Consider the following 27,267-nt stretch of genomic DNA (forward strand, 5'->3'; position numbering starts at 1 on the left):
CAGAGCCAGTACTGGCAGATCTTGGGTGTTTACTGGACACGTCAGTGACTTCCATATAATTAGCCTCTAGTGGAGGATCCTCGGCAGATCCAGTACTGAAAGGTCTGTGGTACGTGACTGCCTACCTTTGCCCCCTCAACAGAACTGGTATCACTACGGCTGCACACGCGCAGAAAGGCTTAGGGATATACTTACAGCCAGAACCCTTGACGAGGGACTCTCAATTCTGTTGGTGACCAATTTAGCCCCAAGCATGGGAACCTCAGGTGTAACCCTGGTCTTATAGCCACCTCGAGAGGGGCCTCGAGTCAAAACTCGGTACAGTTAGCTCCAGATGTAGAAACCTCAGGGCAAACCCTGGTATCCAAAGCCACAGCAGAACTAGGGTCAGCCTTAGCCCCAAATGGGGAACCTTGGAAGAAGATCTGGTATTGGGGGACCGCTGCAGGGCCCCTCAGAGTAGTTTCCGGTGCGTCTCGCTGAGCCGAGACCAAAAAGAGTACCCAAATATGGAGTGTTCTGCTCCCATGGACAACTGCAGATATTTCATATGCGGGCTCCAGAGTATCGTAGATATTTCATATGCAGGTTTCAAGTCAGAATGCGCGTTTGCGCATCCTGTAAGACCACCACACTGAGTCAATCGCCCTTCCAAAGAAAGGACTTTATTTGGCAAGGGTGTGATCAACTTGAATTTCCGGAAGAAAGGTTTGAAGGGCGGGGTAGGAGGAAAGGGCAAGCGAAAACCCGCCTAAACGATGGACAAACCCCATCAGTCTTCGGTGATGGTTTGCCACGCCTCCAGATGAGACGAGATTCGCCCTCCCACCGAAGTGTAGTGTGACCGACAAAAAAATATCAATTGGTGAATTGTCGGCAGGGAGATTATCTGTCCCTGTAGAGGAGGCTGATGGCCAAGAGAAAACCAACCACCTTGCCGTTGCCGCTTAAGGCGGGGCTACCAACAGGAGTTTCAGATCAGTGCGCACGGCGACCCTGAAACCCCCTGATCCCAGAGAAGGAACGAGTCTGAGTCGGTGTACAAGGGGCCTTAGCTGAAGCTGCCGCCAGGACCAACAAACGGGTCCCTGTTGTCCACATAGCTTGGTGTAAGGGAGGTATCCAGAATGGCTGCCATGGACCAAGGAGGCTGGGCCCCATTTAGTCAACACCTGAAGAGAACTGCGTCATAGGAGAAATGAGGCAACTGTCCCCTCAGAGGAGTCAGGGGACTTAAGAAACAGCCTTGCAACAAGGATACTCAGCTGAGCCGGTGCTGGCAGTTCTAGGATGTTTAGTAGACATCCTAGGAACTGACCCAGAATTACTCTCCAATGGAGGAACCTCAGCAGAGCCGGTACTGCAAGGCCTGCTGCTGATCACCTTCTTTACCCCTCGACAGAATCGGTACCACCACATCCCGAGCGTGGGACGGTTGAGGAATGTATCCTACCGACAGGACCCTTAAGAGGATCCCTCGACTCCATTGGTACTGTATTTAGAGGAAGCTTGGGTTTTAACCCGGGATATATAGCTCCCTCAAGAGAGGCCTCGAGCCGTGTCACGGCGTGACAAGCACCAGAAACGGAGACCTCAGGGCGTACCCCGGTATCAGTGTGGAAAACTCCAGAAATGGAGACCTCAGGGTGAACCCTGGTATTCAGAGCCAAAGACGAACTGAGCTGAACCTTAGCACCCAAATGGTGAACCTTGCGACCAGGTCCGATTTTGGCAGGTCCTCTGAGGGACCCTCACAGAACACTCCAGTGCGCCTATTAGGTCCTTGAGGCACCTCCGGGGGAATCCCTGGTAATAGAGCTACACAAGCCCCTCCCGGTCACGGAATGCTCTCACCGAGTGGAGCTGCTCATCGCCGTCCTCATCCGCTTAAGGCACATCCCAACGAGGCGGAAACAGAAGACTGGTCCTCCACACCTACCACCTCAGGAATTGAAAAAAAAAATAATAATTGGAACCTGCGGGGATGGGGTGGAGGGCTTAGGAGAATGGTTGCCAGGAGGGTCCACCCCCAGCCAGGTCCACATAGATCAGAGGAGCAAAAGGAAGCCCTGGTATCCCAGCACCCAGTCGAGCTGGGCTTAACTTTAGCACTGTGATGGTGAAAACCCGGAACAACGTCTGGTACTGGCAGGTCCGTCAGAACCCTCAGAGGAAACTCTGGTGACAGAGCTACAAGAAAGGCTCTTAAAGTACTCCCTCATGAGATCAGAGTGCATAAGTCTCTGAAACATCCCGAAAAAGGCATCCTCTGATGAAGAGGCTGCCATGAAGCGAGACCATATGCAGTAGTGGCATCCGAGCACGCCAGTCATAAGAAGGGTGGAACGGATTCACACCGTCGACTATAGCGTGGGAATGAGGGAAGAATCCAACATGGCCACCGTAGAGCATGCGGGAACGGCCGCCCTTTTGTGAACATCTGAGGAGAACTGCGTCACATGTGTAGATGAGGCAGTTGACTCCACAGATTGGTCAGGGGACTTGACTGAAATGTTAGCCTTGGCAAAAGGATCCTCAGCAGAGCCGGTACTATGGGGCCTTGGATGTTTACAAGACATCGTGCCCCTTGAATTAGCCTCCAAAGGAAGAACTCAGCAACGCCGGTAACAGAGGAATTACGGTCGATGACCTCTCCCTGTGCCCCCTCAACAAAACCGGTACCTCCGCGAGCGCGGGAATGTTGAGAAATCCACCTCACAAACAAGACCTTTACAGGCCTCTCAGTTCTGTTGGTACACACCTTAGCCTCATTAAGAGGGACCTCGGAACAGAGTCCGTCTTACTAGCTCCCTCGAGAGGGGCCTCGAACCGTTGTTCGGTACAGAAAGCCTCAACAGAGGCCTCAGGGCACACCCCGGTGTCTGTATGGGAAGCTCCAGACAAGGAGACCTCGGAGAGAACTCCGGTACCCAACGCTTCAGCACGACTATGCTGGTCATTAGCACCTGATCGGTGAACCTCGGATCGTGATCCGGTATAGGCAGGCCCCTCGCGGAAACACTTGGAGAAAACCCCTGGTACGCCTATTAGGCCTGCGAGGCACCTCAGGGATGACCCCGGTAGCAGAGCTTTTGAAGCCCCTCCCAGACCTGGAAGACCCTGGGAAGGAGTCCCCCGGCCGGGGTGCCCTGAAAGTAAAGAATTTACCAGGCATCTCTTTGATGAAGAGTTGGAAATGCGATGAAGGAACCTTCTGGAAGATTTCCTCCCACTGCAAAGACGACGTTGAAGTGCCTGGACCGAAAGGGAGTCGAAGAGAAACACAAGTCCCAACGGTGATCCAGTCCCAGACACTCCAAGCAGAGAGAATGGGGATCCACCCTAGCGAAGCGACGCTCGCAAGAAGAACAAGTGGCAAATCCCAAACGCTCCGGCATAGACAGAGGACTACACGACCGCAGAACCGGAGCAGGAGAGAGAAGGACAACGGGAAAGAAAAAGGTCTTCCCGGTGATGCTAGTGCATCCAGCCCTGACCGCGTGGAGAAAAGGACTGAAGGGCGATGCGTGGGGCGGAGCTAAGGAGGGCAAGGTTAAGGCCGCATGCAGTACCCCACGTAAAAAGAGAAAGACACATTTTCAAATTGATGCTTTTTTACAAAAGTGCTCCGATCCCGTCCCACCGGACGGAATGTCCCAAAAGTATGGAGTAAAGGGGACGGGACGTAGGAGTAATGGAGTTATAGCTAAGAAATGTAACCCTTCATCTGTCTTGGATCTTTCATAGATTTACATGCTATGAACAGACTTCAAAGCAATATGTACTTAGATGGCGGTAGGATAACTATGAAAAGCCTACCTTCTTTGAATAGATGCTGCAGGACTGCCTTTCCTCTGCTTGCATCAGCAGCGTGTGGTTCTTGGAGGCAGTAATGCCTAGTGAAGGTGTGCGGTACGGCCTGTGTGGCTGCTTGACAAATGTCTTTTAATGACACCCTGACCACATTGCTGCAGATGCCGGCGTAGCTCTTGTTGAATGGGCTTGAGCGGGCCTAGTCAGTGGTTTCTAGCTTTGGTGTGACAAAAAGATATTGTAGAGCATATACACCTTGCAATTCCTTGTGTGGAGATGGCCTTTCCTTTGTTTGGATGCCCGTAGGAGAGAAACAGCTGAGTGGAATTTTTTGAGGCTTGTGTCCTGTGCAGATAGTATTTTAGCGCTCTTTTAACATCTAAGGAGTACAGTGCAATCTCTGCCGGGGTCTTTGGTTCTTAGAAGAAAAAGGGCAGCGTAACTGATTTATGTTTATGGAATGCAGATGGCACTTTGGGTATAAACCGCATGCTGGTTGTAAGGGCCACTTTGTCTTTGTACAAACATAAGAATGGCTCCATGACCATCAGCTCTTGTAGTTCTGATACTCTTCTCACTGAGGTAACGGCAATGAGGAACGTCACCTTCCAGGAAAGGAATATTAGGTGCGCTGTCGGTAATGGTTTAAACAGCGCTCGCATGAGTCCCGCCAGTACAATATTGAGACTCTATTGTGGTGGAAACCTTTTCACTGGGGAAAGGTTCTGAATAACCCCCTGAGGAAATGTTTTACCAGTCGATCACTGAAAAGTGGCGTTGTCCCCCTTTTCCTGGTGTATCTGGAGATGGACGCCAGATGTACTTTTATCGAAGTGTGTGAGAGCCCTCCTTGAGCTAACGACAGGAGGTAAGGTAGCATAGTTTCCGGGCTCGTTGAAAGCGGTCGATTGTTTCCCTGCCCTGTGCGCCAGGCACAGAATTTCTTCCACTTGCTTTGATAGGAACGATTTGTAGCCAGGCCCGTGCGGAGGTAAGGATGTTCGCACATTCCTGTGACAAATTTAGGTGCCCAAATTCCACCAAGTCAGGAGACCCGTAGTCAATTTCATAATCCTGGGTCATAATGCAGCACTTTTCCATGGCTTTGTGATATGTCGGCTTTATTGAAGAGAGGAATCCGCTGGCCCTTGGACATGCGAATAAGGTCGGAGTACCATGTTTGCCTCGGCCAGTTCAGGGCTATGAGTACCACCATGCAGGGATATGTTTGAATCATTTGAATCACTTTGCAGATAATTGGAAAAGGTCGGAAGGCATAGGCGAAGAGGTCGGTCCACGAGAATGAAAAGGCATTCCTCATCGACCTCCATTGATGTGTTCTGATGGCAAAGTGTGCAGATTTGGCGTTCTGCTTTGTCGTGAATAGGTTGAATTCCGGATGCCCCCATTGAGTAAATTTGCATTGGAGCTGGCTGTCGCATAGCTCCCACTCGTGGCACTGGCTGGTGGACCTGCTGAGGCTGTCTGCCACCTTGTTGTTTATTCTCGGCAGGTGAAACGCTTGGAGCGTTATCCCGTTGGTGATGGCCCAATGCCAAATCTTTTGTGCTTCCTGGGAGAGGGTTGGGGACCTCGGCCATCCTTGCTTCCTGAGGTAGTACATGGTCATTGGTTATTACCCGAACCGTAGAGTGTTGTAGCATTGGATGAAACTATTTCAGGGCCCAGACCACTGCCCAGAGTTCCAGTACATTTATGTGTAGTCTGGCCTCCTCTGCTATCCATTTTCCTTTTATGTGGATAGAGCCCACATGCACAACCCAGGCGGACAGCGAGGCATCCGTCACCAACATGTTGTGCGGAATGAGGACTTGAAACCGGCATCCAATGCTGATGTTGTCTGATTTTGTCCACAACTGTAGTTGGTGGTTTAGTTGTAGTGTAATCTGCAGCTCGTCGTCCCCCGACCCTGCGACATGGGACCATTTGCTGGCAAGGAATTCTTGCAGCGGGCGCATGTTCAGTCTGCAGTGCAGTATGAGGGGAATGCAGGAGGCCATAGTCCCAAGGAGACCTGTGCATTTCCTGACTAATAACCACTTTTCTGGTTTAAACAGAGGAATCATTGCCTTCAGCATTTCTAATCCGTCTCGCTGGGGGCGAACTAGGGCTTCGTATGTTGCGAAGTGAGCCCCAAGAAACAGCAGGCTCTTGGATGGCGATAGGGAGGATTTTTCAAAGTTTATCTTGAATCCCAATTGTTACAGTAAGAGCTACGTCTCTGCAATGGATGCATGAGCGTCGCCCATGGTTTTTGCTCACACAAGCCAGTCGTCTAGATATGGATAGATGTGATGGTCCTTTTTCCTGAGGGCTGCTGCTAGGCATTTGGTAAATGTTTGCAGCGCTGATTTTAGCCCGAATGGGAGCACTTTCAATTGATAGTGTTGACCTGCTATCGTGAAGTGTAGATACTGTCGATATTTCCGGTGCACCCGGAAGTGGAAGAACGCATCTTTTAGGTCCAGGAAGTTGTGCGTTTGTACCACCTGTATGACTTGTTGCAGCGTGAAGCGCTGCTTTTTGATGAATTTGTTTAGCTTGCACAGATCTAGTATCGGGCGCCACTTCCTGCACTACGAAGTATGGAGAGTAAGCGCCCTTTCCTGTTTGTTTGGTACTTTTTTAATGGTGTTTTTTGTTAACATTTGTTTTATTTCTTGTTTGAGCACCTTTAGATGTGCAGTGAAGGTTTTCAAGGCGGGATGTTTGGTGGTTGTTTGGTGAACTCTAGCAGGTGGCCTGATTCGACTACTTGCAATACTAACTTGTCCGTTGTTACTTGTCGCCACCGATGTAAATGGTGTGCCACTTTTCCCCCCACAGGTGCTGTCCAGGCTGCACAGTTCGGGCTGAGGTTTTGTTGTACCCCTCTGGGAGCCTGAAGATCCTCAACTCTGATGTTACTGCCTGTATTCTCTTGGTCTTTGGTGACCTTGGGATGATTTCTTGTATCCCTGTGAATAGTGTGAGGCTTTCCAGTACTGCCTGGAGCCTCTGGTGTTTCCCGATGAGGTTGACTTTCCTGCTGCTCCCCGAAACGTACAAAAAGTACCTTTTGTTTGTATGGTGGTGAGAGAGCAGACCGTGTCAAGTGTTAATCGCCTTCAGTGCCTCATCGATTTTGGGCCCAAACAGACTATCGCGTTTCGGAAGGCATGTCCAGCACCTTCTGCTGTACACCTTCTTTCTCAGCACGCCCATCTTCCGGCTTTCTGTTTCTGGTGGCACAGTACATTTATGTGATTGAGTGTGCGACTTCCTGCTGGCTGCCGCTGAGACAACCGACTCCGGGGAAGGCTGCAACGTGAGACACTTGGGAGTGGTTTCTTGTGCCTGAACTTTGTCTAGCCTGCCTTTAAATGCTGGCTCTGTAAAAGGGTGTCTTGTGGTACAGAGCCCCTCGTCCCACACGTGGTCGAGGATTGGAATTGTCACCACTGATTTTCTTCTTTTATTCATATGATCGACCTAAATAAATGTGTTCTCCTCGGAGGGGATGAAGTTGAACTCCTGCCAAGCTTTTGTAATGAGTGAGTGGAATGCCCCAATCTCATCAGGCGGTGATGGTCATCCAACTGATCGTCGTCTGTGTCCCACTGGTGATCATCCTGTGATGGCGATGTAGTGGTGGATGTGGTGTCTTGCGGGCCTGTATCTATTAGCTCCCCTTCCTCTTGTTCGGTGCTGTATTCAAGGCTCTACCCCTGGATGCCGCTTGCCTTTTAGGGCTGCGATGTTATGGAGAGCGCGATCTCTCCTTGTGTTTTTGTTTCTGGTCTGCTTTTCACGGGGGAGAGACAGCCATTTGTGGCTGCTGTAGAAGTTTTGCAAATGGATCTATCAGCGGACTCCCTGGCGTTCCTGGGTGCCTTTGTGGAGCTAGAGTTGGTTGTGTAGTCACTGGGGCCTGTAGTCTGGCCGGAAGTCTAGTGTCCAGTTGAGTCAACAAATTGTGGAGTGTGGACAGTACCTGCAGAGAGGGGAGATTGCAAATTTAGTGGGGGTTCTTGTGGTTGTGCCACAGCAATATCCCTTAGTTCCCTGGGGCTATGTCATGGACGCTGCGGTAGACGTCGCTATCTTAATGGTGGGGGCGGTTGCAAGAGCCTTCCCATGGTTGTGGACTCGTCAGAGTCGGAGAACAATGGCGATGCTGCGTGTTGAGCTTCAAACTCGGAATCCACTTCGTACTTCAGGATGTCTTCGTACATGACCTGTGAGTATGTGATTGGAGAGACTGGTGCAGTGATTGGATGGCGCTGTATTGTTTCTTGCACCCTTGATCGGTCCAATTCTGCCTGTGGAAGTTGTGTGGGTTCAGCATTTGCAGGCTCCTGCCTGCGCTTTTCTTTTTCCAGGATTGACAGGTCTTTTGCCATCTCCGGTAGTATTTTCCCCAAAGACAGATGTTTTTTGTCCACCGCTGGTGGACGGGGTTTGTCTGTCGACGACGAGCGTTCCTGTAGGTCGACAAGTGTTTTATGTCCGTGGAGGAGTGTTTCATCGATGAGTGTTTTTCCGTCATCAAGCTCATCAATGGGGGAAGACAACTTTTCGATGTGCTTTGTCAGCCATTCTTCTGTGGACAGACCCCCTTTCGGAGTCGTCAACGAGAACGTTGGCTGTTCAGCCACCGCCTCTATTGATGACGAGGCCTGGCCCTTAACAGTGATTAGTTTTAACACTCATTTAGGCTGTTTTTCTGGCCTTTATACAGATTTTGCCCTTTTCAACCCAGATTCCCTTTTTTCTGGGCGTGTTGGGACTGCCAGGCTACTTGAGGACTCTGCCTCTGCAGGGGGTGATGGCCTTCATTCAGCCAGCACACCAGGCGTCTCTTTCTGTCTTTCAGCATTTTAGAGCTGAAGGTTTTACATATTTCACACTCTTCAGCAGAGTGGTGTGGGTGAAGGCAATACATGCATTCTTCGTGCAGGTCTCCCTCAAAAACGTTTTTTAGGCCACAGTTAGAGCAGGCTCTAAAGAGGGACTTCCTTCCCCTCCATATTCACTGCCCCCCTTTTCACTTATCTGACAGAAAAAGGTGAAGCTCCTGAAGATAGGTTTTGATGTTTTTGAAAAGATGTGGAGATTTCTCTTTGGAGAAACACACAAGGACTCCTTCCAGCATGACATGCGGTTAGAATCTGAAAAGAGGCTGCAGGGGAGGAGCTACATACCCGACGTCCCTTTGATGGGGACCAAAAGATCCCAAAAGGAGGGCAATGGGATACAAAAATAAACATCTAACATTTTCTTTATTTACTATTGTAAAAAGTTAACCGAGGATTCCCAGCCTGACGACTATATAAGATCCAATGCTGGAGAAAAAAATAAAAACACAAATGTGTGGACAGCCAACAAATAACGCCCCCAAAAATTGGTTTGTGACAGAGCACAGAATTTTCAACCCGCCCAGTAGGCAGAAAAACAGGAAATGGGTGACGTGGGGGTAAAGGGTGGGACTGGCACGCGGTGGGGCGCACGCACGATTAAGAGCCCCATAACCTTAATAAAGTTCTTAAAAGGGCTGTTGGAGCCAGCTTTTTTCCGACCCGCCTGCGGATGCAGGTAATCCCAACCAGTTGGTAAGACGAAAGAGAAATATAAGGATACAAAGTATAACTGAAATTCACTGAAAGGTGATGTGTGCAATTGTAACAAGACAAGACATTCACAAAAACAGACAATCGCTCAGTGCTGGTAGTATTAGGAACTGATCAGCAAAAGGACACAGTTCAAAAAGCCAAAAAAAAGGGTGTGCCATGGAAGTCTATGGGAGGAAAGGAGCACAAAGAAAAGAAATCCTAACACTCAGTGTAGCCCTAGGCACTCGCCCCCCTCAATGTAAGCTTTGCCGCTCCGATACCTACCTTGATTGGGTTTGGCTGGACTCCAGTGTCTTTCCCGTTCAACATAATAGGTAGGCCTCGCAAAATCCACCTCCAGGGTTGATTTTAAAAATCCATCCTAACATGCATGTTCTCCAATATGTGGTTAGTAACCCCCCAGCACAGGTTTCTGTTTATCAGGAAGGGAACTAGAGCCATTCCCCAGGTTGATCACTGAAACTCAGGATTCGAAACTCAAGCAGTCATGGAGCCACCTCTAGATGCTTTTGCTGCGAGAGATACTGCCAAAGCCAACTCTCTCAGACAGCAAATATTTACTCTTTATCATCTGAAGAGCCCGGCATGGTGTGTCCCTCCCTTGAGCCTGAACTTCACTGGATGTCCTCTACAAGCTTGTGGAAACCGTTGGGCCAGTAGCTGTCTGAATCCCCCAGAGGGGTCTCCTCTGTGCAGCTTTCAGTTCTGTACAACTTGCTATGAAACATCATTGAGCTACATGGATTATTAAGCTCTGCTGCCATAAGTCACCAGGAAGAGGGGCTTTGCTAGAGCTGATGTTTGTTGTTCATGATCACCTTCATAGTAATCTGCAGAACCTTGTGGCCTACCAACACAGCTACATCACTGAGGTCCATATTCTGTATGGGTACTTAAGCAGAGTTCTTTCTTCATCGAAAGCCTGAATTCCAGCCTTGCAGTATCAGGGACCATGAGGACGCCATCGGAGATAGGAACCACCAGCTTGCAGAACCCAGCTATCAAACACAGCCACCACTGCCACCGTTATCCCGGGATGACCCACAACGCTAAAACAAACGGTAAGAGAAGTTGCACCCAAAGGCCTAGACTTGAGGAGCTGGGATGCATACCAGTTTGGTCAACCTCCCTTTCCTCCATTAAATGCAATATAGCATAGTCCTTCCCTGAAGCAACTTGTGGGATACCTTTGGGGGGAACCTGTGCATAGACATCATGTCAGGGGTCCCCTTAGACAGTTGGGATTGGTAGCTGCTGCCTTCCTACACAGGAAACCTATAAGTACTGCCTTACAAAATGTTATTATCTATTGCATTTGACTAGTGCACTGAGATCAATTAAATCCAATGTGGGAACTTTGGCACCGGTTCTAAACTCCCTATTAATATCCAAAAAGGGTTACATATCTGGAATTCTTGTAAAACAATTGGTCCTAGGGTTCTATGTTATTATAACAAATTAAATTACTACCACCTTACAGCCAACCTCTCCCTACACCCCTTATCCTCTGTAACCTTTAATTACATCTACATAATTACTCCCCCACAAAGTAATTACAACAAAGTAAAGTACCATAAAGTAATTTACTTTGTTAAAACAACAGCATTCCGTTCCTAGGAAAGTCGTGGACAGCTTAAGATTGTTTTACCAATTGTTCGTGTGTTTTACAATTTTATAAGGCTGGTGATACATTTTAGCAACCCTACCCATCTTTACCCTTGTAACAGTATGTTGAATAAATGCCTTTTAATCTAAAAAGTGTGCTAGGTGTCCCAATTGAACTCCAAAGTTGTGTTGTGTTGTTTGTTTATATTGTTTTACTTACCTTGAAGTAGTCTTCGCTTAATGCATCTGCAATGTTTCATAAATAAGAATATTGTTGATACTCTCCTGAGTGAGCAATCTATTACTTGACAACAATGGTGTATGTTAGCTGTACTTTACAACAGTATCCGGATTAGTCTGTAGCTTGCTGCTAAGTCACCTACCAGTGAGTTTCGTTTGACTTTGTATAAACTTTTGCAGGTCCACAAAGGTTGGCATTATAGAACCCTATACCAATAGAGGTTCTGAAAAACCCTGCAAACACAATAAGAAAAAGAGGCAACTAGAAAAACAATGCCACGAGCCAGAAAATTGAAGAAAATCGTGCCCTTGAAGGTAATCTTTCAACACATAGTGAATTTAAACATTATGTAGACATCTGTTCTGCAGAGTTAGGGTTTCCACTCAGAGCTTTGATGAGCTCGATTTTTTTTAGATAGACAATTAAAGTCAATGTGATCTAGTAATCAAGTGTATTTCACCAAGCGCCAAGCCTGTCGTCGAGTGGCTAAATTGCTATCTGTGAAAGAAAGAGACTTGGGTCCAAATCGCATTCCTCAATTAAACCTGTTAGTGGTTGTTACTTAGGCGTTTGTTACGGATGTGAGAAGGACCCCATCCACAATAAAGCAAAAGAGTTTCTCTCAAGTCCACCTGTCTCGCCTAATGGTAAGCGTGGCTGAGCAGTCAACACAAAACTCTTAGGAGGGGAACACAGTGGTCAAAAGGTACAGTTTAACACTTATAACATTCATTAAGTAAACGTCCACACAATATATTAGTAAAAATAAATTGGTTGTGCAAGAACCTAAAATGGTAATGCAGTTTAGAGATGGGGGTCACTTTAAAAATTATTTCTTGCAGTGTCTTTGGTCTGTGAGTTTACCACAAAAGGTCTACAGAGTAGTCCAAAGTAACCAATGGCTATCTGTTTAGGTCTATGGCTGCCCCATGACAAGGCTTATGCTTACGCCCCAGAGGGTTCCAAGTTACTGGTACAAGTTAAAGTTTAAAAATTAAAATTTCAACATCAGCAGAAACAGTCTTAGGTTTGGTGCGGAAGATAGAGATCATTAAAAATTAAACTTCCATACATGCAGGATGACTTTCAGGCCAGTGGAGACCATAGTTGGCTGGGGCGCTGAACAAGGTGACCCGATGCTGGGGTACAGTGCAGCTGATGTCACAAGGCCGGATTCCGTGAGTTGCAAGTGATGATTTAGCACAGGGGTCTGTACCCTTTGCCTAGCCATATGTTTAGGACTATAATTCCCATCAGCCATAGCCACTATAGTCAAAGGCAAAGAAGCATGGGAGTTGTAGTCCAAACCATCTCGAGAGCCTCAGCTGCAAACTCCTGATCTAGTAGAAGAGGTCAGGTATGCCTCAGATTTCATTGCGATCCCAGGGGTCTTTGTTTAATTTCTGCTCATTTTCTAACAGTAGGTCTCTGGCTATATCGGTTACCGGCACTCTGGCTGTGCAGTGCTCTCACCTCTTTATATTAAGCCATGGAGGGCAAACCATCATCTGGGAGAAGATAGGTACACAAGTACTATAACCTAGCTGTGCCCGCTGGATCACAGAGGGTGTGCAGACTTCTTGGCTCACTTGGTTACAAAGAAGATTGGTTCTGAAGCTTGCAGCAGATGACTGTCTTCCGTCTTTGTCCTCGTCCTCTGAAGGCGAACTTCCTCACATTCCTCTTCTGTAATGTGGTGAATTGTGTCCCTCCCCTTTCACCCCAAAGTACCCCTCTTACCAGCTACTGGGGACAAAGGCACTCAATGGGGGTCCCCTGTGCTGACAAAAAGCCAAAAAAGGGCAGAAGGAGGGGAAGTGGAACTCCAGCTGGTTCGCTGCAGGACTGGAGAGGGCAGAGTGACACCCACTGCAGCTCGAGGAAAGGCCCTAGCTTCACCCTTGGGAAGCATCAGCATAAGCCCACCCTCTCGCTGCCTAGAGAAATAAGAGCCCATCTACATTGGGGATGGGGAGAGGCCCGCAGAGTCAGACGGGAGAGCCTTCCTCCTAGGTGGTGCAGCGTGCAGAGATGAAGCTGCACCACCTCCACACCCAACGTGGTGCTTCGACCCACGGGAGAGACCACAAAATGCTTGGCTAACCGACCACAACATAGAACTGAGAGATCCGGCACAGACACCCAGGAGAGTGAGCTCAAGCCAAGGAGCGACAATGAGACGCGGAACCCCCACCAAGCTTGCGGGAAGGTAACACCTGCTCCAGCAGAGAAGAAGAAAGCTGATCAAATGAGGCCACACATCTCCCAACACGTCTGGCCGGAGGAGCTCCGGCTGAAAGGAAAAGGTACACAGTCACTCCGAGAAGTAGGGAGGTTGACGACAAGGTCAAGAACAACCCCAAGGCAGGGTTAGAATCAAACAGCTCCAGGGTGGAGTGAGAACCAGACGACCCCAGGGTGGGGTGAGAACCAGACGACCCCAGGGTGGCTGTGGGCCAAAGAGAGAACACCCAGGCTGGGGCGTGAAACCTGAGACCCCAGGGAGGCGGTAACCAACAATAGGAGTGGCGAGCAGATTTCCTTAATTCCTAGGAAAGTGAGCACAGGGGACTACCTGGAACAGAATATTCAAATCCCAGCAATCCCACAGGTATCAGGGGCCCGGGACTGGTGCAAAGTGCTTGACAAACACAAGCACAGTCAGAAAGAGATAAGAAGAAACACTAACTTAAAGAGACTTCACGGTCCAAGGCATGGGGAGCTGAAAGAGACCTTCTGGTGCTTGGTTACTTGAAGTGAGTAACAGAGTCACGAACCCCCTACTGATAAAGAAACAATACTGGGTCAGGAACCGACCACCATTAAACCATTTTATTATCGCAGACCCACTATTCAGTCACTGGCAAAATCTGTTCTCAGCCGCCCCTGCCTTCGGCCTTGTAAGCAGGCTGTTATGAGCATTTATGACCCCCATCTGTATTCTTTCATTCCAAGGAAACCAAGTTTAGCTGAGAAACTCCCACGGAGTGGGGATCTTGTTCAGGGAACAATAAAAATGCCTTGTAGGAAAGTATTGCTGCCACCAACCTGTGGAGTGAGCACAGCTAACCTGGAAAAGTTACTTGTCCAGGGAAATATGGGGTACATCTGGGGCACACCTCTCTGATAGGCTTCCGGTCTCCCAGGGGGCAAAGGCACTCAATAGGGTGCCCATTTAGACCTAACTTGTGACCCAAGTCATTAGCTCTAAAATAAGAACCCTTCAAGCAAAGATATCAGTGAACCAGCTGAAAAAAAGCAAAACACTTAGGGGGCTAATGCTAGAGCTATAGTGTAGGACTTTCTCCTCAACAAACATAGTATGTGATCCTGATAAAATACCTTATAATTTACAGTGAACTACGTTCCTCTAGCTTCTAAATTTGGTACAAACAGGCTACAAGCTGATATAAGATGCAAAAGAAATTTTATGGAATATGGAATCAAAAACGGTTCCAGACAATACTATCTATGCACATCAACTAGTAGAGTGTTTCTGGCCAGACTTCTAGTGAGGGGAAAATCCAGGATCTCTCGCTCTCCAATATTTGTAATTATACGATCAGATTTGGATAAGCAGTGATTCTCATCCATGGTCACATTTCAGTCGCCATAAAATGCAGGGTTACACAAGGCACCATTACAAGAAAAACAGGCTGAAATGGGTAAACTATTTAATACCTGCACAAAAATGATTCTGTAACCCTTTTCATTTTGAAATAGCCATAAACTTACTTTGATCCATTATATCAAACAACCAACTGGATAACATAATTTACTTGGCACCATTCTGAGGTCAAATTATGGCACTGAACATCGCTTACCATCTCGTACTCGCCCGATTCATAACCTGTTCTTTTGCTTTTGCTTATTCGATCTGAAAAATCTGCAAAAAAAAACACGGAACTCAAAACATGCTTACTCTCATAATATTCAACAGGGTGATATGCAATCCAGTATGAAAAGGTCTCTTGCCTGTAGCTGTTTACTCTATGGGTAGCTTCCTCCTTTAGCAGGACCGTTATAATCCCATGGGATCACGGTAAGACATTGCTAAACAAATGTAATCATTTACAAACAATATAAGAATATTGGAAAAAGTAATAGTATCTTTTGTGAAACTCCCCCTGAACTACAGGGCTGTGAATCTGGTACCCTTTCTATTTAATAGTGCCGGCCAGCCAGCTCCCCATAATGTACTCTAGGCAGCTGCGATTTTCAGTTCTAGCTGAAGCTCCCTTAGATAACAGGATGTTCTGAGCATAGCATGTGTTTACTCCCTCTGTCCCCACAGGCCATCCCCACACCTCTTGTCCCCCCGTGATGTTCCCTTGTGCCCCCCCCTTCTCGCACACAGGTGTTGCCTGTTCTGCTCGATTCTTCTATCCTGCTCCACCCCCTCCAGCCTACTTCTGCAGGAGTCTGCCCTGATACATTCAGGTTTCACCATCACTGTCTTGTGGCCAATGCTGGATTTGATTTTTATGGACTTCACTGATTCACGGTGTGTCACCCTTTCTAATGGTGGCCCTGAATCATGCTGTTCCCATCTTTATCTCGTATCCAGGCTTGCAACATTATGTGTTACTACTGACTTCTGCAATTGTATTCGCTCTCCCCTCTTGCTTCTCCACTGCTTAATCTCTGTTCTCTCCTCCTCTCCCTTTTCCTATCTCCTCCCCTTACATTCTTCTATGCACTTACTCTATCGGAATTGTCCCTGGACCTAGTATGATAGCAACCTCATCTGTCTCCTCCCCCCTCCGCTTACGTGTTCCCCCTCCCCCCAGCACTATCTGAAATGTCATCAGGCCTAGTACGATAGTCGCTTGTTTTGCTCCTCCCCTCCCTTTCTGCACCCCTCACCCTCACCTTTTGTTTTCTCTGGTTCTACCAGAAATGTCATCAGGCCTAGTACGGTAGTCGCCTGTCTGTTTCCATTTCCTTCCCACTCACCCCCTCCCTTCCTTATCTATGTTTTAGCTCTTGCACCATCTGAAATGTCGTCAGGCTGAGTACGATAGTTAATTTCACATCCTTACTGTTCATGGCTTGTAAGAATGTCATTGTATTTTCTCTTGTTCCCTCCCTTGCCTTGAAGTGCTTTGAAACACACTGGCCCTCATTACTAGTCAGGCGGTGGACCATGGTGCTATTAGCACCATGGTCCATGCCGGATTCCGCCATGGTGGATGGCGGAATTACCACCCCATTCCAAGGTGAGTGGGGCGGTAATTCCCAATTCACCATTTACCCTTCCCCATTCCCATTTTTGCCCCATAGGGCATAATGGGGATGGGGAAGGTGCTAATTACGGCACCGTAAATTACGGTGCCGTAATTAGCACCAAGGTCGCTTAGCGCCTTGGACTTTAACGCCTGCAATAAGCAGGCGTTAAAGTGTGAATCAGGCGTTAAGGGTTTAACGGCGCCAACGCTCTTTACGGTGCCGTTAACCCCTTAACGTCTGACTTGTAATGAGGGCCATTGTGTATAGGCGCTATATAAATAAACTATCATATCATATATCAGGGAGGCTGGGTGACTTGGTTAAAAATAATAATAAAGATATCCGTAACAGAGAATTATCAATACATATAAGAAATGTTTTCTTCTCCATCATAATAGTATAGTATAGTTTATTTATATAGCGGACCCGACCCTCAGGTATCTGGGCGCATTACATAGGTTACATTGTACAAGGTTACAAGTAAACAGTGAACAGTAATAGGCTACAAGAAAGTAAGTTATATATAATACAGAGAAAGTCCTATAGGGTAATGTACAGGCATAGTGATTATCGGGAAAGAAACATCATAAATATAAGTAGTGAAAAGAGCATATATGCATTATAAGTACAGACAGCAATTAGCATTTGTATTAGAACCAGCAAGAGGAAACAGACATTGATCGGATCTCCGGATTGTAAAGACAAATTTTAGCATTTGTTCTGCATCGGGAGAATGAAGGTTCTACATGAAGATTAGTTTAGATGCTAGAACGGGGAAGCTGATGCCTCCTGATTTCTGAAGATTAAATCTAGGGACTCTCAGACAATGTAGTTGTGTGGATCTGGTAGGTCGGACTGACTGATTTTTGGTGAATTGACATGTCAAGTAATTAGTGGCTGAATTGGACAGGCATTTGTGCATGAGAGCAAGGGTTTTAAGTGGGATTATGTTCTTGACTGAAAGCCAACGGGAATTGCGTCTAATATCTGAAATGTGATGGGATCTCAGTATATTGAGGGCAGTTCTGAGAGCATTATTTTGCAATATTTGTAGTTTTTTTAGGTTTCGCTTGTTAGTTCCAAAGTAAAGAGAGTTGCAGTAATCCAATTTGGATAAAATGAGCACTCTTGCTAACGTCATGCAACTTGTTGATAAGAAAGGTCTGCAGGCATTTAGTAATTTGCAAGTATAAGCTGTACCCGAGGCTGTCGCATTCACTTGTCTAGTCAAGGTCAAGGATGAGTCAAGATAGAACCCCAAAGCTTTCACTTCCTTTGACACTGGTATGTTAATGCCATCTATTGACTTGACTCTGATGTCGAGTTTATTTAGTTTGGTTTGGGATCCAGTAAGAAGTAATTTGGTTTTCTCATCATTAAGACAAAGGCTGTGTGAGGCCATCCATGCCCGAATGATGAGATACATTTTGTTCAGTAGTTCTGAATCAAGCTCATAGTTTCCGGTGACCGGGATGAGGGCTCGGGGGAGTGCGCGAGTGGGGGGGGTCATCTGAATAATTAGTGTAGTTGGCACCCAAGTAGTCGAGATCGAACAAAGGCTTTGTGAAAATATTGTACAGCGTTGGTGAGACGCAGGGCCCTTGTGGTACTCCGCAGGTCACCGGTGCTGGATCAGCCGATGTGATGGGTGAAAAAACTCATCGTTCTATTGTTGAGAAAGGATTGAATCCAGGCCGTGGCCTTGTCAGAGAAACAAGCCGATGAAATAAGGTGATTGCACAAGACTTCATGATTGACTGTTAAGAAAAGCGTCCCGTGAATGCTGTGTACCTGAACTCCCAGCGGATGTGCGTGGAGAAGTAGCCAGTCTGTCTAGTAGATTGTCGAACTGAAGAAGGGTAACGCAAGGAACCAGTCCTACTCCCACCCGTGCAAACACGAGGTTGAAGGGGAACCAGCACGGATGGTCACTTCCCCGATATTAATGTGGCGTCAGGACAGTGCAACGCACTGGAAGGGAAAGCTGACTTCTGGCTTGTAGTGGTATGCTTGACTGGTTGTTGACCACAATCTTCTGTAGGCATGAGGCGATGATGGAGCCGTCTTCTGAGTCTTGGCACCCAAGCAAAGGCAGGAGGCCAGGCAAGGAGAGGCCAAAAGGATGGACAAAACCCAAGTAGAGGACAGCAGACAGGTGTGACCCAAGACAGGGTTAAGGCAGGGAAAACTCAGGGATGCCAAGAGACTGGTGGAAACAGGGACCCAAAGAGGCCAGGGAACCAAGAAGGGCCAGGGAACAGGGGGGGCAGGGACTCAGAAAGGCCAGGGAACAGGGGGGCCAGGAATCCAAGACCTGGGAACAGAGATCCAGTGACCAGGTAAAGGGAAATCAGCTGCAGAATTCAGGCTGGAGGGCCAGAGGCGAAGCAGAGGATCAGGAAACAAACCGCGTTGAGACGCGGTATTGTTCAGGATCCGACTGCCTAGATAAGGGCCATCATGAAGACGAGGCTTGACGTGCAAGCCTGCATCTTCCGGCTCGCGTATGCGAAAAGTCGCCAGAACAAGGCTTGAGAAGGAAGCCAGTCTGCTGCAGTCCTGAAAGGACAGCGCATGCGCGGAAGGACGAACACGGACGGCCGCTCATGCAAAAGCAGGGGGCAAGGGTACCCAAGGCAACTGAGGCCACGAGGAGACGCAGCCTCCGAATACAGAACTGAGGGTAAACCCTCCAAGACAGGACATGTTGTGTCTGGTCACCCCGACCTAACAGCCGGGTAGGTGTTATAACACTGACAAGTTCGAAGGCTGCTGATAAGTCTAGCAGCAAAAGGAGGGCTATGTTGCCTTTGTCTTTTTGGTCGTTTATTTGGGTTTTCAGGTCTATTAGGGCAGTTTCCGTGCCGTGTCTCGGTCTAAAACCAGATTGTCGCAGGCCCAGGAGATGGTTAGTTTCTAGGTGTGCATGAATTTGAAGATAGGCGGCTTTGTCTAGGATTTTTAGCAGGAATGGCACTGTAGTGATAGGTCTGTAATTTGTGGGGATATCAGGGTCAAGGTTGTTTTTTTTTATTTTTAGAAGTGGGAGGACCCAAGTGTCCTTCAGGTTGGTTGGAACTGTGCTAGTTTGAAATGAGGGGATTATAAATGAGGTGAATGAAGCTGCAAGCTCTTTTGCTGCTTCTTTGATGATGCTTGCCGGGCATATGTCGCCCTGACATCTAGATGACTGAGGATAGAAATTATGTTCTCAACATCCATAATGGATAGAGGAGAGAATATGAATGGGCTGCATGGATTAACAGTTGAAAGCTGAGGCTTGTGAGAGACTAGTTTGGTGGTGATGCTAAGTTTTTACTTCTCAATTTTTGGTTTGAAGCAACAACAGTTTGTCTAGAAGTGCTGTTTGTATCTTAGTACACCAGGTCTTGTCTTTGGAGCAGGTTTCTGAAGGGGGTGTGGGAGTTTCAAGCACTCTAAGGGTGTAAATAATTCTCTCATGCCTGATTTAGCACTGAGGATTCTGTTATTATGGGTGTCACTTTTTGATTGGTGTATAGCTGATTTGCAACAGTTGGCGGGTTTACAGATTAAGTCTTTGTTAAGGGCTGAAGTGTGGTTTTTCCATGCGGATTTGGCTCTTCTTTTGTTGTTGCGTAATGTTTTGAGGCTATGGGTGAACCACTAATTAAGGTGTGTTTGAGGTTTAGCTTTACGCAGTTTCAAAGGAGCTACAGTGTCAATGGCATTGCTGAGTGTCGAGTTGTACAGATCTACAAATTTAGATGTGTGCATATTGGTAGTTGGGTAGTTGAGGATAGGTTGTAAGAGAGGTAATAGTTTCTCTGTTGTGATATTCTTGTTATTTCTGGTTAATGCTGGTGGTACCAGGGCAGTAGGAAGGTTCAATTGAGTACTGGACTTTAGGGTAGACGAGATGAAATGGTGGTCAGTCCATGCATATGGTACATTGGAGAGAATATTGCTTTCGAAATTAAGGTCTACTACCCAGTCTAGGATTCTACCTTTATTGTGAGTGGGTGTAGTGATACGATGAGAGAATCCTAGTTCTGTAATCAAATTGGCTACAGTGGTGGCTATGTCATCATTTACGTCAAGAAAGCCTAAATTGAAGTCCCCAAGTAGCAGGATTTGTGATCCAGGTTTAGTGTTGGTGGTGAGGAGTTAAGAAATATCTTCCTCGAAGGTGGAAATAGGCCCAGGTGGTCTATACACGAGATGGATTTTTAGAGTGCGTGAAGCTGAGAGTGGGGGCTTCATAGACAGGAGTTCCGCGGATGGGAATAAGGGGTGCATCAAGGTTCTTAGGCTGAGGTGGGTCTTAGAGATGACAGAAACTCTGCCACCTTTAGAAGATTCTATGTCAAGTCTAGATCTGGAATGGCTAGCAATAATGATGGGCCTGCTGCGGTGTGTAGTCCGGTTTCTGTTATGGCCAGGAAGTCTAATTGATTGGAGATAATAAGGTCGGTAATATCTAAGGCGTGAGCTATTACAGATCTTGCATTGATAAGTGCCCCTTTGATAAGCATATCAGTGTGGTTAGGCATGCTAGGAGGCACTGTGGTCTTTGATGTGAGGGTAGAATCTGTTTTAGCAGTATTGCAGTGTTTCAATGGTTTGGTGTTAGTTAAGACTTTACAGTTAGAGGCACTTGGGTGGTTCAGTTTGAATCAAGATCCTAGTCTCCTGTTCAGGATTAAAGTAGTGCATGGTTGGTTGGGCACAAGTTGGGCGGCACAGCGTTGGATCCATTGAGTAGGCGTGAGGGGGTTGGTATTGTTTACTGGTGTAGTGGCAATAGAGTGGGGTTTAGTAGGCTGTACGGGCCAAGGTGGCATGAACTTGGTGGCTGCTATGGAGTCGTAGTGGGGTAATGAAGTGGACATAGTGATGGAGAAGCAACGCTTATTTGGTAAAGTGACATGGTCATAGGCAGGTTGCAGGTTTGCATGCTTATTGTTCCTGGCAGTGGAGACTGGGGCGAGGCGGATCATTGTGGTCAATATGGCAAAAGCGAGTCAGCCAATAGGGCGTGGGTATAGAGTTGTGCATGGGCATGTCTCGGTAGATATAAGCTGTTGTGGGTTTAGGCAGTGGGTCAATTTAGTAGGCTAGGGAGAAAGGTGGCTAGTTGTAATGTATTTAGGAAGGCTCAAGTACTTACTTCAGATTGACTTAATAGATCAATCCTAGTAGGCCAAGGTGCTTGCTACATATTGGATTAGTAGTACAGCTATCGAGACAATGATGGTGAATTTCAAATATGTAAGTGGAGTGTAGGCAAGTTAAACAGGTAAATACCCAATCCAAGTCGTTAGGCGGCAGGTGGCTTGCTTAAGAGGCAGATGAAGGGTTCAGCGGCAGGCAGATAGCCTGGCTATTGGCTAGGTGTTAAGAACTTAGTGCGCGATTTTAGATTGGGGTCTTTTCAGTAGACGTAATATTTGGAGCGGCAACTTGTGTGGTCAATTAAGTAGTAGATCACATACGGTTGCACGCTCAGTACATACGAGAGAGGAAATGTTTGCAAGCAGTAATAGATTCAGGATTAGCTAATGAGTGGCATGAACAATGGTAGGAGTGCATTACAGAAGTAGTACAAAGCCTTAGCGAACCGCGAGAGTGCCCAAATAAGATAATATACGGTCCCTATGCATCAAAAGGCGTATGTTGCAGGTGTATTCATACACATTCGCAGGCGGTACTCACGTTCAGGTTAGATGAGTATAGGTGCAATAGCATAGGTAATTAAACAGCCGGCACAGGTAATGGATGCAAGACACTAGGAGAGTAGTAGAAACAATTGTCGAGAGATCGGGATTAGCGTGGGACACAGCGGGTTAAGCAGTGAGCTGGTAGCCGCTTTGCGGGAAGCTGCGATACATTGGGTGGCACTTGATGGACAATTCAGATATAGGCTGGGTAGGTGAATATATATGAAATAGTTACAAGGGAGGCTGAACAGAATAAAGTAGAGGCGCGCTTACTCTAGTACCAGTCCTCAAGAGTTCATGCAGGTTTCGCCAATGATTATCGAAGGAGGGGGGTAGGTCCTTAGCTTAGTTAACAGGTTACAAAGTTGGCAGTGCAATCAAACAGTAGTGCAGATAAGGATCACAGAGAGAAAAAAGAAAACGCAATGGAATATACATAGACAAATCATTACAATATAGACAAAATGCAGAGGCATGGTTCGTACAACTAGGATACGGGGGGTACAGGCAAATATACAGGAAGGGGTACAGTGGTGCGAGAGTGTAGTCCTGAGGGATATATGTGCATGTGCGGACATTAGATGTCGTTTGACTTAAGTCAGTTGATGTAACCTAGTCTGAACTTTGGATAGGATTGATCTTCTCTAATGTGGTGTGGTGTGGTAAGGAATTCCACCGTTGAGTAGCTTTGACATGGAAACTATTTCCACCAACCTTAGATAGCTTAAATCTAGGGATGGTGATGCAGTTGGAATTAATAAGTCTTGTGGGTCTATTGGAGATTCGTCTTTGAAGTCTCTTCATGAGATAGCTAGGGGCAGCGTTGTTCAATGCCTTGTGTGTCAGAGAGGCCGTTTTTAATTGAATTTTATTAAGGGTAGAGAGCTGGTTATTTTGGCGCCTTATCGCCGATATGTGTGATCTTTTAGGCACTCCAAGGGCTGCTCTTAAGGCATTGTTTTGGAGGATTTGAATTTTTTGGGTGATAGATTTGTTGGCCCCAATGTATACTGCATTGCAATAGTCGAGCCTTGATAGGAACAAGGCTCTTGCCAAGGTGACGCAATTATCATCCGAGAGAAAGGATCTGCCAATTCTGATCAACTTACATGTGTAGGCTGTGGCAGAGGCCATGGTGCTTACTTGTTTATCTAGGGAGAGGGTGGAGTCAAGGTAAAAACCGAGACTTTTTACTTCCTTGGCAACCTTAATAAGATAACCATCAATGATGAAAGATGCGTAATCCTGTCCCAATTTTTTCAGGTTAGTACGGGCGCACAGAATGATAAACTCAGTTTTGTCATCATTCAGGCATAGACCATGAGTAGCCATCCATGCCTGGATGATGAGATACACCCTACTCACCAAGGCCAAATCCTTCTCGTAATCCCCGGAAAGTGGGAGGAGAATCTGGGTATCATCTGCATAATTAGTGTAGGTGATACCGAGAAGGTCCAAATCATCAAAGAGGAAAAAGCATATACTGTTCAAAGCGTTGGAGATTATTTGAAATGTTCGAACCTCTTGCAAATCACAAAATCAGATTGGATGGCCAGACTCTGATGACAAAAACTTTGTAGATGCCCGGAATGCAGTTACAGCTCACGGGCTTACCTGCAGTGCGACGCTTGTTTCGCATCTAATCCTGCTTCATCCCACTGTGGCAAAGGCAGCGAAATAGCGAAATATCATCAAAATAATTGGTAAAAATGGGTAGGCTAGTAAGGACGATTGCTTTATTCTTATAAAAATTATTAACAGATTAATAGAAGTGACAGTATTAAGAAAAGTCAGCTTCCCTATTTTAACTCTTCTTTATGAATGAATTCAAATGGAAGATATATTACAGTGAGTATACTTTTCAAAACTAGAGCGAACTGTCCCCTTTCCATTGACCTTGTAGGAAGCTGTGTCAATGGGAAGGAGACTGAGGGCATGATTCTGAGCTTGTGATAAAAAAATGTGTGTAAAGCCAACATACTCCCCTCCAGTTTCCAACACCATTATTCTGAGGTGTGTGGAAATATTGGGAGGGGAGATGTTGTGCTTTGCAGCAGTAAAAGCTGCTAAAATCACACATTGTGGGGGAAACGTGATCCAGTGACATTGCAAGCATTTCTTAATAGACTGCCACTTTTCCAGTTTAAGAAAGATTCCTTAAACTTTCATTAAACTAGAAAAGTGGTGCTGCAGTCTAAGAAATGCATTGTTTGAAAGGGAAAAAGTGTGCAGTGGAGTCAAAAGGTACCATATTTTTTTTACTCCTTTTTTATTGTGCTAAACCAGTGCTGCTGGGAGGGGAATCTCCTCCAAGTGGCTGCCCTGCATTCCTGATCGTTGCTAAGGCTGTTGTCAAGCCATAATTCAGGTATATACAAAAGCAGGAGCTTTCGTGTCTCTGCACCACATTCTTTCTTCTCAGAATATGGTGGTTGTAAGTAAAGTGTTGCTCCTTCATGGAGGAATACTTTTTTACATTTCCACACACCTCAGAATCAGTCCCCCGAGTTGTTTTGCAATGCAAAACCTTAACATGTATAATGTGAATCTGGGGCATATGCATTGCGGCACCCTTGACTGGCCCAAACCACATTTCAGCTTCACCAATCACTCCATTTTCAATTGCTTAGGATTTATGCAGATAGTTCTGTTAAGAATGGATGGCTGGGGAGGTTGGGGGTTGAGAGGAGGTGGTTGGGGTTGGTAATGGTTGATTTATGGAGAAAAGAATATTATGGAATGTATGAGTACATTGGTATAACAATGTACCACTTAACTTAGAAGTTAAAAGGTTGTGAGTCAAAATGAGATCCGATCTAGAATCCCTGAGCAAACAATATAGTTGCACCTGGAGAAGCAGGCTCAGCCAATCAAGTGGCTGGGTAGGTGAGTGACCGCAAGTATACTCCCTCTGCCACCATTTAATGTTGTCCATGCCCACTCCCTCCTCCAACCACCCCCAATCGCTATGCTCCCGCTCCCTCCCTCACACCCGATTTACCTTCCTTGTTGGGCGTGTGCCATAATCAAGGTGCCCATCACTGATTAAAAACAAGCATTGGCAATGCCAATAATTTTGGCGTTTACTGTTCTTTGCATTATGCATTTATAGGCACCAGGGTGCAAGGAGGAGGGTGCAAAGATGTAAAGGTGGACGAGATAAGGGGTGTGCAAGAGAATGAGAAGGGGAATAGCGCAAGGGAGGAACCATTGACAGAAGGTGCCATTGATGATGAGCAAGAGGAAATATGAGCGAGAAACGTGCAAGGGTAAGAAATAAAGTGAGAATGTGAGAGGAAGGATGAGAGGGGGTAGAGAGAGGAAGTACGGTAGGTGGGTGGGGAATAGAGGGTATAGGTTGGGTGGGGCTAGAAAGCTAGAGGGGGTAGGTGTGCATGGCGGTAGAGTAGAGAGGGGGTAAGATGGTTGGCGGTAGAGAGTTGTGAAAGGCTGTGAGGCTTGTAAAACATCTTAGGAGAAGGGACCACACCACCCTGGCCAGAAAATCTCTTCACTGGCTCAGGGTAGAGGAGAGAATAAAGTTCAAATCTCCGACTCTCGTGCATAAATGTCTTCATGGTAAAGCCCCCAGCTACCTTAAGAATAGCTTGGTACTATATACCCTGCAGAGACAGCTTCGCTCTGAAGGTAAGAGCTTATAGATTGTACAACAGTATAAGCTCAAGTCTGGTATGGGCAGATCCTTCGTAGTGCAGGCAGCTCAGTTGTGGAACACACTACCAATGATGTTGAGAATGGAAGGCAGTCATCCTAAGTTTAGAAAACTCCTGAAGACCCACCTTTTTAGATAATTCAGGAGTTTCCAGCCACCATCTCAGCCACAGTTTTTTTTCTTAGTTCTAGACTTCGGAGGCCATTCAGTTACTTAGTGTGTGTTTGTCTTGTCAAAGCGCCCTGATGCCTGCAGGCTGCCGGCGCTATATAAGATGAAATACATACATAGATACATACATACGTACATACATACATACATACGTACATACATACATATAGAGAGTGGGTGGGAGGGGATGGGCATTAGTGAGAAGAGGTGGGGCAGAGAGTGAGGGTAGGGTGGGCTGGTGTGGGTAGAGAAAGTGGGGGTAGTGAGGGTAGGGTTGGTGGGGGTGGAGAGTGGTGGTAGGTTGGGCGTAAGATTTGAGGTAGGATGGGTGGGGGTGGAGAGTGGTGGTAGGGTGGGTGAGTGGTGGTAGAGAGAGTGGGGGTAGGGTGGCCTATTGTAATCGGGTAGATGGAACTGCAGTGAAGCTCCAAAGGGTGGTGGAAAGTCATGGTCACAAAGCAGACATTATTTGTGGTTATTGGTTAGTTATTTGGATATGACATGCATTACTTACCGTAAAAGCATTTCTGATGATTGTATCTGCTTAGATTAACATGCTGTGCATCTAATCCAACATCTAGAGTATTGCATCTTGCCTTTCGAGAATCAAAAGGGGACGTCGACATGGGTGTGCCTGTAACAGTCTCCCTACGTGACGTGTAGTGTACCCAAAATCCCTCACACGTCAAGGTCCCTCTGATTGTATTTTACAATCATGAGTGAGTACAGAAAAGAGAGAAAGTATTAAGATGTCTATGTGCCTTCCATCCGAGCGTGGAGGAAGAGTGGGCGCATGTGAATCTAAGCAGATACAATCATCAGAAATGCTAATACGATAAGTAAGGCATGTCTTCTGATGCTTGTTAATCTGCTTAGAATCACATGCTGCGCATAGACTAGTGAGCAGTACCCAGAGTTGGATGTGGGTTGTGAGAAGGAACAGTAGTGAAAAGATGTCTTAGTACTGCTTGTCCCACCTGAGAATTAGACCTAGAATGAGTGTCTAGGCAATAGTGTTTTGTAAAGGTGTGTACAGAACTCCAGGTTGCTGCTTTGCAAATGGACGCTAGAGGAACATTTGCAATGAATGCTATGGAAGCCCCAGTGCCTCGAGTAGAATGCGCTCTAGGCTTGAAGGGCAGTTCTCTCTTAGCAAGAATGTAACAGAGTGTGATGCATTTGATAATTCACCTTGAGATTGCC

The 27,267-nt window shown here is 46.7% G+C and overlaps 1 protein-coding gene across 2 annotated transcripts in view; it reads right to left on the reverse strand.

The window, feature by feature from the left end:
• The window catches only part of DCTN2 (dynactin subunit 2), a 752,351-nt gene that overhangs the window by 422,616 nt on the left and 302,468 nt on the right, over positions 1–27,267 (reverse strand). For both annotated transcript variants that reach the window (XM_069653593.1, XM_069653592.1), the window contains exon 4: positions 15,117–15,178. In XM_069653593.1, the coding sequence (XP_069509694.1) occupies positions 15,117–15,178 (62 nt within the window). The remainder of the gene's footprint in view (positions 1–15,116; positions 15,179–27,267) is intronic.

The sequence above is a fragment of the Ambystoma mexicanum genome, chromosome 3q, assembly GCF_040938575.1.
Source record: "Ambystoma mexicanum isolate Mex_15411 chromosome 3q, UKY_AmexF1_1, whole genome shotgun sequence".
Taxonomy (NCBI): domain Eukaryota; kingdom Metazoa; phylum Chordata; class Amphibia; order Caudata; family Ambystomatidae; genus Ambystoma; species Ambystoma mexicanum.